At 38.5% G+C, this 14,948-nt stretch overlaps 1 protein-coding gene across 1 annotated transcript in view; it reads right to left on the bottom strand.

Moving 5' to 3' along the window:
• Positions 1-11,143: 11,143 nt before the first annotated feature.
• The window catches only part of LOC124170393 (zinc finger protein 37-like), a 29,543-nt gene continuing 25,738 nt past the window's right edge, over positions 11,144-14,948 (bottom strand). Inside the window, exon 7 of the mRNA XM_046549113.1 lies at positions 11,144-11,184. Coding sequence (XP_046405069.1) covers positions 11,144-11,184 — 41 coding nt within the window. The remainder of the gene's footprint in view (positions 11,185-14,948) is intronic.

Here is a 14,948-nt window from a genome sequence, read left to right as displayed (position 1 = left end):
CTGGTGTGAGCCATGGTGTCGGGGGATGGGTGACACGTACACTTCGGATTGGAGCATGCGAGTCCAGTGTGTTGAGTAGGAGGGAGTTTAACTCATTAACTTTGTCGTCCACAGAAATCAGTCTACTGATGGAAGACCAGTTAATCTGGCATAGATCGGTGATGAACTTTTCCTCGTCAAAATTTTTGAAGTCTCTGAAGGTTACAATTTTTGGCGTAAATGATGGAATTAACATTTTGTAGGTAACAAAGACTTGGTCGTGGCATGAGAGTGGCGGATCTGGTGTTTGACCAGAGGACGTAATTTTATTAAGGTCATCAACACAGATAATATCTAGGAGAGAGCTGCAGCTCTTCGTATGACAGGTTGGCATAGTTGGCACAATATTCAAACCACACACTTGTAATAGGTTAAGGAAGGCATCTTTATCAGCTGTTTCTTTTAAAAGATTGATGTTGAAGTCACCCATGACAACTCGATTTACATAACTAGGAACAGTATTAACAAGAAAACTTTCGAGTTCGGGCAACCCATTTGTCTTTGGTGGTCTGTATACAACAGTCGCTAATAATTTTGAATATGGACCGCTAATTTCAAGAGAGATATACTCCAGTTGATTATCAATTACATTAGCAGATCGACCCAAATCTTTGACTTTTAATGATGAGTGTACATATATGCCGACCCCTCCTCCTCGTTTTCCTTCACGATCATTTCGGTATAGTACAAAACCAGGTAAGGAAACCAATAGTTCCAGTGGCTCCATAGCCCCTGGACCTAAGCTCTTTTAGAAGTTCAAACCCGGTAAATAAATTATCAAAATATAGTTTATAAGCAAGGTTCTTCTTTTCGTGTGGAATTTCATCAAGCATTTGCAGAAGAGATGCAGCACATTTCCATACCATTTTCTCGTACTCAGAATTTGATGCAGGGTTTCTACCTTGATAAGCATCAAAGTTCACTAAATATCCGGCAGTGGTATTTAGAGACCATACTTTATAGCCAAACCCAATAGGCTTACCGCGAAGGAACTGTTTACACGGGTGTCGTCCAAAATATTCAATCATGCACTCATCAAAACCCAGATGCTCCTCAGGACAGAACATAGCTAGAAATCGGTTTTTCAACATATTCATAATTGGTCTCAGTTTCCACATTTTATCTTCTGCATGAGGCTGGCAATTATTTGCACAGTGTAAAAACCTAGATATTTGTAAAAATCTATCGCGGCGTATAGCATTCACAACAAATTCATTACGCAAGTCACCAGATGAATCCCAGTAATCACGTTTACTGGGAACATTATTATAACCCGAGAGGATAAAAATTCCCAGGAAGAACTTAATTTCAGCAGCTGCTATATTCAAATTACGAAAATTCTGCAATGCGGCATTATCTTTTGACTGCAAAATTAGGAAGTTAATTAATTCATCATCAAAAAAACAACTTCTGTAGGCGACTTCTCACCAATGTCACAATAATTTACGTCCGGAAATAATGAATTTTTGACACAGAGATCTTCATCTTTCCAGATAGTCAATACTCGTTTCACTTTCTTCCTATTTGGGTTTGCCCGTTTGTCACTCGTCTCAAGTCCATCACTTTCTCATTCCCCTTGTAGAGTACTCACTAATATTTCAGCACCTGCTCGAAGTTGACGACCAGACAGATTATCAATGAAGCCACCGCCATCCTCCTCCGCTGAATCTTCGTCAGATAACACGTTACTCTCTGGAGGTTCTATGTAGATGCCTAAAACATCGTCCTGGTCATCTTCCAGTGCAGATAGAACTTCTTGAAGAGTCATTCCTCTAAAAACAGTCGCATTGAATCAATGATCTATAAAGATTTCAATTATAATTGCTGTGGTAAATCTAAGCATACTTACCTATTAGAGTTCATTGTCTCCGATGCACGTGTATCCCACACGTCACGTTCAGTATTGAATAAAAAGCGAGTGATTGTATTATATCTCAGCCTTTTAGTTAAAGAAAAGAACGTCTACCTCCTGAAGGGACCCACACATCAATGAAATTTCAGTCGAATCATTACACAGAGAAAAAAACCGTGAAACACCTTTGTTACATTGTAAAACTCCACATTCCGGTTTCATGGCTTTCTGACTGATATTGCTACATAGTATTGCATGACTTATTTTATTTGTAACTACATCGTAAAGGAGAACCTAAATATAATTTGTAGCGACGCACAGTGGGCTAGAATCGAAAAAAGCTGGCCAAAACCTCAAAATCGATTTTTTTGAGCTAGGAAGTTGAAACTTCGCATACACATTCTCGAATAAATTGTGCATAACTACCCTGATTATTTTGGTCCTGTGTTTTCACTTTAACAATATATGTGAGGTCAAAGTTGAGCAAATTTAGCGAAAAACGACCACCCTCGATTTTTTCTGAAAATTGCCGAATTTATCCTCGTGCAGTGGTTTTATAAATTCTTTTATCGACAAAAATGTTATACCATCTTAATTGACACTTATTATTCTTTCATTTGAAAGGTTTTCAAAGATTTTGTTTCATCAATAACCATAGATACATAACAAAATGGCGGAGCCTGTTTTCAACCCATTTTTTTACATAAACGTAGAAAAAAAGTAGACATTGTCACCGGCTTACACTAAGTAACTTATATCATGTCGTTATTTGAAGCTTCTACATTGTGAATCTAAAGTCAAACCTTGCACCAATTTGCAACCCCGAATTTTAAATGTGGATAACAGATATATTAGTGACAGAAAATAATCACCAGGAAGTAAAATTTCTAAATATTGCTACGAATGACTCTCATTATGCAATCGTTGGGCACTACAAGAGGTGCACTGAAAGGTTTCTTTCTTTGAGTGCATTCCATGGAGAATGGACTTAAATCGCGTTCTTAAAGTGGGGAAACGGACTCTTTTACTAACTAATAAACTTTTAAAAAATAACAGTTAATATATTCCTTAAACGTGATGGAAAATGGCTCAATACAGTACTTGATTTTGCCGAATTTTGCCAAATCAAGTACTGTCTTGGTGCTTGAAGAGTTCATTATTCTTATTTAGTTTATATTCTTGATTTAAAGCAATTAATAACTATTCCTTATGCAGCACAATTCACATGTTGCTCTAGTTTAGCCAGTGCAGATGGACGTCAATTCATGTTTTCAGGGTTGTATCGAAAGAACGAATAGGAGGAAAACGAGTGCAAAAGGAAGATACAGTGACCATCCTCGGAGGCAAGAAGAACTCTTGCCAAGTGGATAAAATGCAACCCCGAATATTATGTTATGTCAGATTAAGAGGCCCTCTCAATAAGTAATTGTGTCCATGCAGCTCACCAAATTTCGGTGCAAGAATCTTCGAAAATCTGAAATGCCAGGGATATAATATTAACCCCAGCGATGAGATAGTGACGCGAGCATATGATTTCACTTACCCGAGTGAAATTATTGTAGCAGAGGTTATATAAGAAGTTTCCAAAAATGGTTCTGTTCTCTTACTGCGACTCGAATCTTAACGTGCATTTCCACAGATCCTAGTTTCGGGTCGCATATAAAGTGCACTTTAATTTGCAAACACGGCTTTGATAGCAGTGAGGACATGCGAAATATAATTGCACGTGGGAACGAGGGCCTATGTCTCATGAATTATTGCTCGTGAGCACCTTTGTGCCTTCTTTTTTAGGTAAAAAATGGTGTTCGTTAGGCGAAGCATGAAACAGGCACGAGTATTCAAAAGTCATCACAATTATTCTAGATTTCCTCTCCAAATAATTTAATTTTCTCTCTCTCTCTCACTGACGCTTTTAATACAATTATGGTATGCCACCAACCGTGCATAAGGTCTTCATTCAAGGAGCTGACATTGCAACAGAGTCCATTCTTAATTGCGACAACTGACAGGGGAAGCAATATAGGCACGATATAAGGACGTGAGAAAGTTCCGCGAACGGTTGACTAGAAAAATGGCACGAGAGGCCACAAATAGGGATTTATTTCGAAGACAACTCCTAATGTCATAACTGATAATGACAAAAATTATGCCAATTAAACTGGAGGAAACACACAGCTTACCGAACAATGCAATGGATCTGTTTTTGAAAAAGGAAAACAATGCTTTAGCTCAGACAGTGAAAGTGATAAAAACTCGTCAGATAGTGAATGAAAAACAGTAACCTTTTATTGCTGACAGTGCTAATTGCAGAATGTTAGTTGGGAAAAGCGTAAATTGTGTTGCTTTTGTTTATGTTATGTTTGTATGGTAAAATATTCCTGAAAAATAACCATTTTGTCAGCAGCGCAGTTCATTAAGAATAATGACGTTGATATATAGGTAAGAGATTTAAATCAATACTTTATATTGAGCATAAGACATAGATTAAAATGAACTGTTATTCTCAGAAAGAATACATTATTCGATGAGAGTATTATGTCTTCCGAAGCTTATGAAGCTAAAAGGAGTTCAAACCAAAAACAAGTTCGAAGGACTCGGCACTACAACAATACTATAAAACGACCGTTGTCCGAAGGCCTTTAAATATGTATGACAGGTTAGGAAGTGGAGGCCATGGATCATCGAGGGCTCTTGCCTAGAAAAAGAGCTTGTTAGTTAATAAAAGAGTCCGTTTCCCCACTTTAAGAACGCGATTTAAGTCCATTCTCCATGGAATGCACTCAAAGAAAGAAACCTTCCAGTGCACCTCTTGCAGTGCCCAGCGATTGCATAATGAGAGTCATTCGTAGCAATATTTATAAATTTTACTTTCTGGTGATTATTTTCTGTCAATAATATATCTGTTATCCACACATAAAAGTGAATGAGACCATATTGCATCCACCCGCTTGCCGCGTCGCCGTACTCTCCGCCGCCGCCGGCCAGAACCGGAGTCATCCGTGCGTTCGAAAAAACGATTTAAAATTCGGGGTTGCAAATTGGTGCAAGGTTTGACTTTAGATTCACAATGTAGAAGCTTCAAATAACGACATGATATAAGTTACTTAGTGTAAGCCGGTGACAATGTCTACTTTTTTTCTACGTTTATGTAAACAAATGGGTTGAAAACAGGCTCCGCCATTTTGTTATGTATCTATGGTTATTGATGAAACAAAATCTTTAAAAACCTTTCAAATGAAAGAATAATAAGTGTCAATTAAGATGGTGTAACATTTTTGTCGATAAAAGAATTTATAAAACCACTGCACGAGGATAAATTCGGCAATTTTCAGAAAAAATCGAGGGTTGTCGTTTTTCGCTAAATTTGCTCAACTTTGACCTCACATATATTGTTAAAGTGAAAACACAGGACCAAAATAATCAGGGTAGTTATGCACAATTTATTTGAGAATGTGTATGCGAAGTTTGAACTTCCTAGCTCAAAAAAATCAATTTTGAGGTTTTGGCCAGCTTTTTTCGATTCTAGCCCACTGTGCGACGCTTCAAACGAGAGTATTTAGAGATGTGAAAATTGTGATCCAAAGTAGCTTCACTGCAGACACGCTAAATAATAATCGGCATATAATTCTTCACTCGCAGCCATAAAGTGAAAAGAATAACATAAAAGCTATGAAACACCAGCGCCTTATCACATTGTCACGAATGAGAAATACCTTATTACCTTTATCGAAAGAAGCGTTCGTAAGGCTGCCTTCCCCGTGGAACTCCATTGCTACGGTATCCGCCTAGCGTGATCGTACGATCACGGGTAAAATTTCTTCTAAATATTATTATTATTTACAAACATTTTATAAAAATATTATTATGTAGAGTGCATTGAAGTATTCTAAACTCATGAACCAGAATTTATCAGAAATAAAAGAAAAATGTTCTTGTACTATGTAGTTAACTGAAGTCATGCATTCACGCGGAGCAGTGAAGGGTAGACCACCACTTTAAGAAAGCTGTGTATCAAAAACATTCAGTTGAAAGGACTTAATATTTCGTCATTTGGACAACAAATGTATCGAGATGTTGTAACCAAAAACCCACAACGAAATTTTGGGAAATGCGGAAGGGAGGGTTACGTGTAGTAAGTAATGTTTGCTGTGATCATATGAACACGCTAGGCGCTAAAGGGTTAATTCACGATTCCCAGGCCTCCTCCGGCAGTTACCCAATTGGAAAAAGAGCCGACTCGATCACATCTGCACCATACATTGTGACCTCTCGTCACGGGTGGAGGGGAAAGTGGGAATGATTGGGGGTGGACAAGGAAAGGGATTTTTCTTTTTTCGGGAGAGAGAGAGGATATGGGGTGCGCGAGAATGGGAAGGAACGTATGAGTGATCTCGTGGTTATAGGTGCGCTTGAAAGAACGAGAGCTTTCTATAAATCCTTCGTTTGACACAAATTTAATGAAAACAGCAGATAATCGTGAATACATAATCATGCATTAGATTGCCGCTTCCTTGCGGGCATATGCGAGAATCGACTGAATATAACATCATAAGACAACTGAGCAAACACAAGTGAAACAACTGATTCTCGCCCGATTGATTTCATCACTTTATCTTGCACCATCTGATCACAAATTTAAATGACAATATAATCAAAAGAAAAACATATCCTGTCCTTACAAACTAATACACTCATACACACTCGCACACCGGAGGGGATAGGGGGAATCGGACAACGAACAATAAAGATCGGAGGGGGGGTGGAAACGGCTCTTCTGCACTGAATGGGGGGGAACTATTTTGGGATACAGTTTAGGGTTCGTAGAGGACACTGGTCCGGAATCTTCTTAACTTGGGGAGGGGGTAAATGTCTTAGTTGTTGGTTTGGCGCAAGGGCAGTAGTACTTATCATATCCTGGTCGCGTCAACGCTGAGGGCTGAGTTTCTGCTTTTTACGGCTCCTGGTAAGGGCTTTTGCTTTCCGCCGTCTCCTTGATGGGGTAACGCGGGACGGCTTTCCTTTGGCGACGGAAAATTACAGGTCAGTCTCCTTTCTTCTATCACGCTTCAATTTCGCCTGTCCACCCACGCCACGTCCCGATAAACCTCCTCCGGCTACGTGTGTTGCCAGCAACACTTAAAAAAAACAGGCCGACTTCTTCCTTTACTTTGGCAACCTTACGCCCAGCGTGACCGCGTGACCGGACTCGTTCTCCTCCCGGCGGCCAAAATCGCAGGGTTTTTATCCCCAAAAGCCGGAGTGGCTTACCTGGGGTGGGGGCAGTGGGAGGGTCCGTTAATGGATGCTCTCTCGAGTCATATAACCATGGGGGAGATGGGGGGATGTCTTCGTTCACTTCACAACATGAAGACTCGGGAAAGCGGGAGTTGAAGGTGGGCGCGGGGGAGGGAAAAATGAATCACGCTCGCATCGTTCGCTCGCACTCAGAAACAATCCACACACACACATACAAAAAAATAAACCTGCGCTTGACCATGAGGTAATGCTCTCCCTCTCTCAAAGCGTCCATTCAACCCGTAATATCACCGGCCAAACGGCGACGGTTACGATACCTATACTATGAATTGTGGGAGTATTGGTAGCGTCTTTAACCAGATACGCTTCTGTGCCATGCCTTGCCTCTCTTAGCCTCATTTTTATGGCAAAAGGCAACTCTGCAGGGGAATGTCCTTTAAGGTAGTTTCTATCCCTTAGCAATTTAGATTTAGCGGGTAGTGTCATCGGTGAATTGTTTGCTTAGACTATCCTTAGTGTCATCGAAGTCGGCAGTTTAAAAAAGTTATCACAAACGCCCAGGGAACACTATATTACCGTCAGAGTACAAGGATAATACAAATCTGAGGTGTTTGGAAGGTAGCGAAAGACAACATCACGGATATCAATAATTTCATTCAACCAAGTTTCATTCTTCTCTAATAAAAGAGGTTTATCGCGAATAAGTTCGCCATCTTCTGTCATCGGAATAAAAAAATACATATTAACAAAGTAGCGAGTTTAATTTTTTCCTCCTCCTCTTCGATTAACTGAAACCAAATCTCTTGAAATTCGTTCGACTTAATTTTCCGTGGGTACATGTTTTTCCCTTTTACACATATATATGGGATCTACCCTTTTAAATATACACTGTCCCAAGGGTCTTGTGTCATTTTTCACTTGCAATTTTAGTAACTTTGCATTGAGCAATATTCATGAAAATTGCCACACTTAAGGGGTGAGGTCTTAATTTTTGTTGAATGCAAGCAAAATTTTACAATTTTGATCTTTTGACCTCACAATGTATAGGTCCCTTTTATATACAGGGTGTCCCATTTATCTTGACCACCCGAAATAACTTTTTGTTCAGTTGCATATTCAAAAATGTGTCACGCAAATGTTCATTACCCGTCAGGGGGACGTTAATCAGTATGATTGTCTTCCTTGTAGCTTTGTTATTTACAAGGATATGAACAGGAGGAATTATAGGAGAGGAAATGAATGGCCAAATAAAAAATATAGGATGCCATTTAAAAAGGCAAACCGCTCGGAAGAATCCCCTGAGGATTATCAGCAAGTCACGGATCGAAACGTCGGGAGACATGGACGAAATGAACCGGTGGAAAACCCGAGAAACTTTTCTGCGACTAATAAGCCGGGAAAACCTAAGATCATACATTTTAATTCTGCATTTCTGGTTTTTTCTCTGATGTTTTTAACCCAGAAAACTTCAGTAAATAACGTGTGAAATCTTACTTGAATTTAAAAACACAAGTCATAATTTTTTTAACTATGCCTGTCACGCACGTTTTTATGTTACAGAAATATTTTTTTGGTGTAATTGATGTTTTTTGGGCAGATAATTTTTTTGACACTAAATCTAACCGTGAAACTAATCAGAACATGAAAAGTAATCAGAACACTTCAATCTCCGTAGCGTAAAAATATGAAGGGAAAACGAATGGAAGAGCGCAAGAAAATAGGGAACGGTCAAATGACCGATGGCGATCTTCATAGGTATGCGGCTTGCCCCATACATTCTAGTGTCAACACGTGTGTTTTACTTGCAGTCAAACTGCCTTTAGTATAGCAATCAAGTCAATTTGGGTGGTTCACCATTGGGAAATAGCAGAATGTCCCGACTAAGGACCGCTTCCCAGATCCCTTGGGTGCAGCAAGTGTTCAAGTAACGAGTCTCCTGCCACTTCGGATCGGAAGAAACGAAAGTCAATGGTGGGTTTTCCCAATATTAGTGCAAGCAGCATGTCGTCCTTACATCAAAAGATTACCAAAACGCGATTAAAGTCGTGCATGCATGCGATAAAAGAAAATATTATCCTCCGCCTCTCCCTGCGTCAAAAATGCGCTTAACATCGAGCAACACAATTACTTAATCGTTACATTTAGTAGTTTAGGAAAGTGATAAAATAGAAAATAAACATAAAATGTTTAAGGCGAAAGGTGATTGCCCGGTAAACGCGTTTTCTAATTTAAGCGGTGATAATGAAAATATCGGAGTGAAATTTTCGCCATTGTATAAAAAGTTACTGTATTTGTTCTTCCTAGCTTACCCAAATTTACATAAAGTGGAAATTGCAATTTTAACACGTTGTAATTAAGTGAACGCATTGTTTTAAGCAAAAACTAATCACAACGGAAAATCCTCAGCTACGTTAATAGTAGATTTCGAGTTTTAAAACCAAGAAATACGCATGCATTTAGTCATAAATTACCTAATAATAATGACTAAAACAGGAGCCGTCGTAGGGCGTCGCCTGCGGCGAGGTGAGGGTACTAGATGAACTCGATCGCTCGGCAAGAGGAAGGGGAGGCAGCGAAAGCACGGCAGGGGGAGGGGTCGTGTAGGGGAAGGAGCGCTCTCCCTCTTTCTTTGAAGCTTGGAGGTTCTTGATGGACTTGAGGGGAGGTAACGAACGACTCAGGAGCGCACAGGATAAGCATTAACATCTTGCAGTCGTGTGATCTTGTCACTTCTAGACAACTCTGACAGAGTTATCGAGTTTCGATTCCTTAGCTGGGGATTCTGGTCTCACTTTCTTCGATCGTGCCCATGCGACGCTAATTTTTTTCATTGTTGAATTTTGGTTTTGCCTGAGTCAAACAAGAAAGCTTATCGATGGAAACTACTAATTCTAAGAGAGACTATCGACGCAGCCAAAAGGGAGTCTTACTCCTGTCGGCAAAGAGAAAGAAGAGATCAGCAGAAAGTATCAGGAAGTGGCGAATGAAGTGAGTATTCAGATATGGTAATACAATGAATATATTATTATCTATTTGTAGCCAATTTTTATATTTTTTAACGTTTATCCACCGACTTATCAGGAAATTAAGCACCACTGTAGATAATCCAGAATATTTAGACCCAACTCATCATTTGAATTCTGAAGGCTTAATGTAAGTATACAACTTATTTCATGTATTTTCTTTGAGTAATAGTTGAAATACGAATTTTTCTCTTATTTATAAAATCATGCTCCATTACAAAATCACTTACCCCAATCAAAGAAAATCGACTTTTTTACTGTAGAATGAGTACCATATCTAAGTTCCAGAGGATGTTCTGAGAATTATTCTTAGAATTCCACTTCTGTACGGTAAAAAAGCTTATATTCCGTAAAGTTCTTTAGAAATAATATCCGTAAAATGAATTTATGTCCTGAGTAATACTTAACTATCTATAACGCATGGTAATCGTATTCGACCTTCCTTTTGTGAAGCTTTGGAATAGACGGGATTTGGGAGGTGTAAGGGCGGACGAAAATAGATTGGTTGATGATAGTTGATGTTCTAGGCTTCCGATATTATTGAAGGAAAAACTTAATTTTTCGCGTACCAAGTTCAAAGAAGCCTCCACCGGGGTGTGATATTCTTCATTTAAAGTCTCATATTTAGTCTTGAGACAAATTTAACTGCACAGACGCCAATTTAGCAAAAATGTATGTTTTTCCGAGGGTTGGCCTGTCAAATAAGAAGATAAGAATAAAATTTCTTTCCACTCGAATGAAGTATCTTTTATTTTCATTTTAGTCCATCCCGATGTTTTATGCTTCAAATAATAGAGACAAAAACAAATCTTCCTAACACACACACACCGCACTTCGCACGAGCCTTGCGCGACCACACGGACCGCACATCCTCCCATTTAGCCGGCATGCGAGTCTCACTGCGCACGTGGGTTGGCAACGGCAGCGGCCGCTCGAACTGAGAGGGGAAATAGCGAAGGCAGGGGGACTGGCGTCAGGCAGTCGGCACACCTGATCCAACCTCCAGCTCATATTCTGGAGTGTGGGGTCATGTTACATGAATAGCTGAGAGCGTGTTGTCATGGGGATTCGTTTCACGTAATGGCAAGTCCAACTTGACAACACGATCGGAGCTAGGTTGAAATGCAAAGAGCGAAGAAATAATTTTCACAATACACTTTACACGGTAGATGAAATACATGAATACATTTTATTTGGGATGAATAAATTACATCGTATGCTTTTGCTAGCAAGTTTGATGCAAATGAAACGCAATGAAGAATCTTTATTTTCTGTGTGATAAAGATTTCGTTTCTAGCGGACACAATCATGCACAACGGACATTGCTAGAAAATAATGTTTTAGCCTGGTTAATTATGGCTAAAAATTTGGCGATTAAGTACAATTCACTTCTAATTCAATCCCATCCAAGACGCCTTTACGAAGTATTGTCTAGCGCCAGATTCAATGAAAGCTTTTCCCCAGAGATTATTTGAGACGAAAGTTCGTATAGGTTCGCTGGACGATGGACAGAATACTCTCGGGATATATCCCCTTGGCAAAAAGAATCCTTTTACTCCAGGTTCATAAATACCTTGAATCCGTTCACGTTCTCTGTAGCTTTGAGCATTTGGCGCGCTGAACTCAAATTTCATTAATTACGTAAATTCAACGATATAATTCCATCTCGGAATTGCAGCACACCCTTAGTTTATAATTTTCTAAGCTGCTTAATATGATATAGTTGCTGCATGTAGTACTATTGCTTTAATACATATGGATTTGTTTTATATTTCAGGGACTCATTGAACTTAAATACAGAAGAAGTGCATAATCCGGGTCTTGATTCAGCAATCAGCCTGATTAATGGGAGATTTATCGTTGACGGACAGCATTTCTTGAGAGAAATTCGATCTTTTGAATTCCATCGAACGACGCACAGTGGTCCCAAATCGAAAAAAGCTGGCCAAAATTAATTACGCCGTTGTTATTATGTATATACTTGACCTAAGGTCAATTCTTATTGTTTTTGACCCGCTTATTCTTAATTTATAACTATTTTTTATGTATTTGCAATGACTTTATTGTTATTTCACATTTTGTTTAAACAATTAATTTTTTAACATTGGAATTTGAGATTATACTGGTGATAGTAAATAAAAATTATACATATCATAAAACTGAATTAGTTATATTAAACATACATAAATGCATATAAAATTACTGCATTGTTTATTTTTGGACAAATTTTGAACATCTGAATTTGAATGAACCAAGACAAAATTTTCTACTTTCTCATATGTTTGATCGTATTTGAAACGAAAAATAAGTTAATGTTAATTGGAAATTTATATTATAAGTATATTATTAATATTACTGTACTGCATTAATTGTTTAAAAATTATAATATCTAATTCTAATTAAGTAGACATTTTTATAGTTCCTAACGTGTCTATGGATTTGGAAGCAATTTTAAACGGGCTTCCTTATTTCAAAAGTTTCAACGATGGCATTATTACAATCATTGAAATATTATAAGCAATATTTCATAACTCCTATAACTCAAGTTAAACGCCAAATTTATTGATACGCTTGCAATAAGCTCTTTACGCAGTGAGGCATCAATTTAACGAGCACATGATTTGGTACGAAAAATTAAATGAGATTTTCCATTAATTTGAGCTTTTTCAATTATCAAAAAAATAAGTTAACATTTCTCCTTATCTTTCTCAGTCATTGTTCCGAAAAAAATTTAAATACATTCATAATCACTATCCGACAAATCCTCATCACAGTCGTCATCCACCCAATTCTTCCAGGATTAATAAACTCTTTACCTCGACTGGTAATTGAAGTAATATCCTTCTTTGAGCCTTAGAAATACTTGATATCATTGCATCTGAAGTTAGGAGTAATCTTTTAAACAGGTCTTCATTCGTTGCTATCCAGGAAAATTTCCTTGCATGGTGCTCCCTGAATCTTCTTATGTCCTTATTCCTCGCCTCCATTGCCTCCCCGGACAGGTGGACAATAGGAAGGGCAGCTTCTTTAGATGTCCGTCGGAGGAGCAAGTACTGATGTTTCGTGAAATTATCAGAAACGATCATGGAAAGGGCTTCCTCGTGGGAGATTTAACTTTGCCTCACACCCTTGGCTCTCCATTTTGATAACACTCGCCGCGCTCTTGAGAGAGTGGTTTTTGTCACCTCATTTATTATTTTCACCACAAACTCCTTCTCTAGGCCCTTTCGGTGGACTTCTCAAATTGTTTTCTTTTGGTCGACCAATTTCAATAAACCTGATGAACCTTCAAAAGTAGCAATTTTGACTAACATATTGAATTAAGTAGAATGAATATCACTCTAAATTCATCACAAATTCCACATTAAATACTTACTGAATGTAATGGGCTGACGTTTAAACAAAGGTGGAGGAAATTTCAAATTCTCATTTAGGCAACCAGTGAACTTTTTTCTAAAAAACCTGTCATTTCTTTTGCTTTCCTTCCACCGGCGAAGATAATTTGAGAAAAAAACACTTCTCCGCAATTGTTTTAGGATAACTTTTGTATTAACGTCCTCATCTAACACTAACTTGTTGCTCCAGCAATCCAATAAGTATTGGTTTATAAACGATACGGACCCTTTTCCACTTTCAAGAAATTTTTCATGCATCTGAAGATGCGTGAAAATTTTTAGAGTTATCGAACTAAAACACTATGGGCACTCTTCTTCAACCCCACAAGTCTTCTTTAAAAAGTTCGAGGATACTCGACTTTTTCAAGACTCGATCTTCTCGCTTGAGGAAACTAACTTTCACGTCTTTCGTTTGGCAAAATCTGAGTAAAACTGAATTTTGGCGAGAAAATTTCGGGCAAGCGATATCTAGAAGTAATTTGGGGGTTCGCGATGATATAATCTTCATTTTCTAGGACATATCACATTTGAAGGGTGAAAAGGCTTACTCCGTTCATCCCCGGTGGCCAAAGTGCAATTCATAACAAGTGTACAGAGAGCGGTGGTTGTGTTTTTCCGATGGGCGCAATTAATAGCCTAGGCCTTTTCGGCAGTCGTTTGCCCTGCATGTGGTTGAGGAGGCCGCTAAGGAGGCGACAGAGGGACAAGGTGCCGCGTGAGGGCGAAAACTAATCCGTCTAACGGAAGGAAAGGGTGGAGTAGCATTTGAGGGATTCTTTTTTGTTTTGAATGCATTAAAGTTTTTGAGGATTACTATAAGCACAGCTGCGAACTTTCGTTCCATAAATAAATCCTTCCGCTCGAGTCCTTAAGCAATTTTATGAGAGCACGGGCATGCGTAAATAAAAGGTAAGGTCAAGTGGAAACTATTAATGATAAAATGTTCTACGTATGACAAGAGGTGTTTATTCATAGGGTAAATATTTTTTGAAGAAATAAAATATCCAACAATCTTGAATAACACCCATAAATACAGGATTTCCTCGTGCCCTACCACGCGCCAGCCAGGCCGCCGCCCGCGTCAGCGCATTGCATCATTATAGTTAAATCAATGCTGAGGTCGGAGTAGCAACTAGTAGCAAAACTTTTCTTCACTGCTGCGTTGCATATACTTTTCCCTTTGTATTGGTGCAAAAGACACCGTGATGGAACGTGCTTCTCTAAACGATATTGTACATTTTATTTGAAAATTCGGGTAAAAAACACTAACAGTTACAAAATATATATAAAATAGTAAACATAGTAAAATCCGAATAAAATTTATGTCAGCCTATGTAATAATGTTTATATTTGTAGTTAAAAATGTTTTTGGCAAATTTATCG

The sequence above is a fragment of the Ischnura elegans genome, chromosome 13, assembly GCF_921293095.1.
Source record: "Ischnura elegans chromosome 13, ioIscEleg1.1, whole genome shotgun sequence".
Lineage (NCBI taxonomy): Eukaryota > Metazoa > Arthropoda > Insecta > Odonata > Coenagrionidae > Ischnura > Ischnura elegans.
The sequence above is the reverse complement of the archived record's forward strand: the minus strand, read 5'-3'. Positions and strand labels throughout refer to the sequence as shown.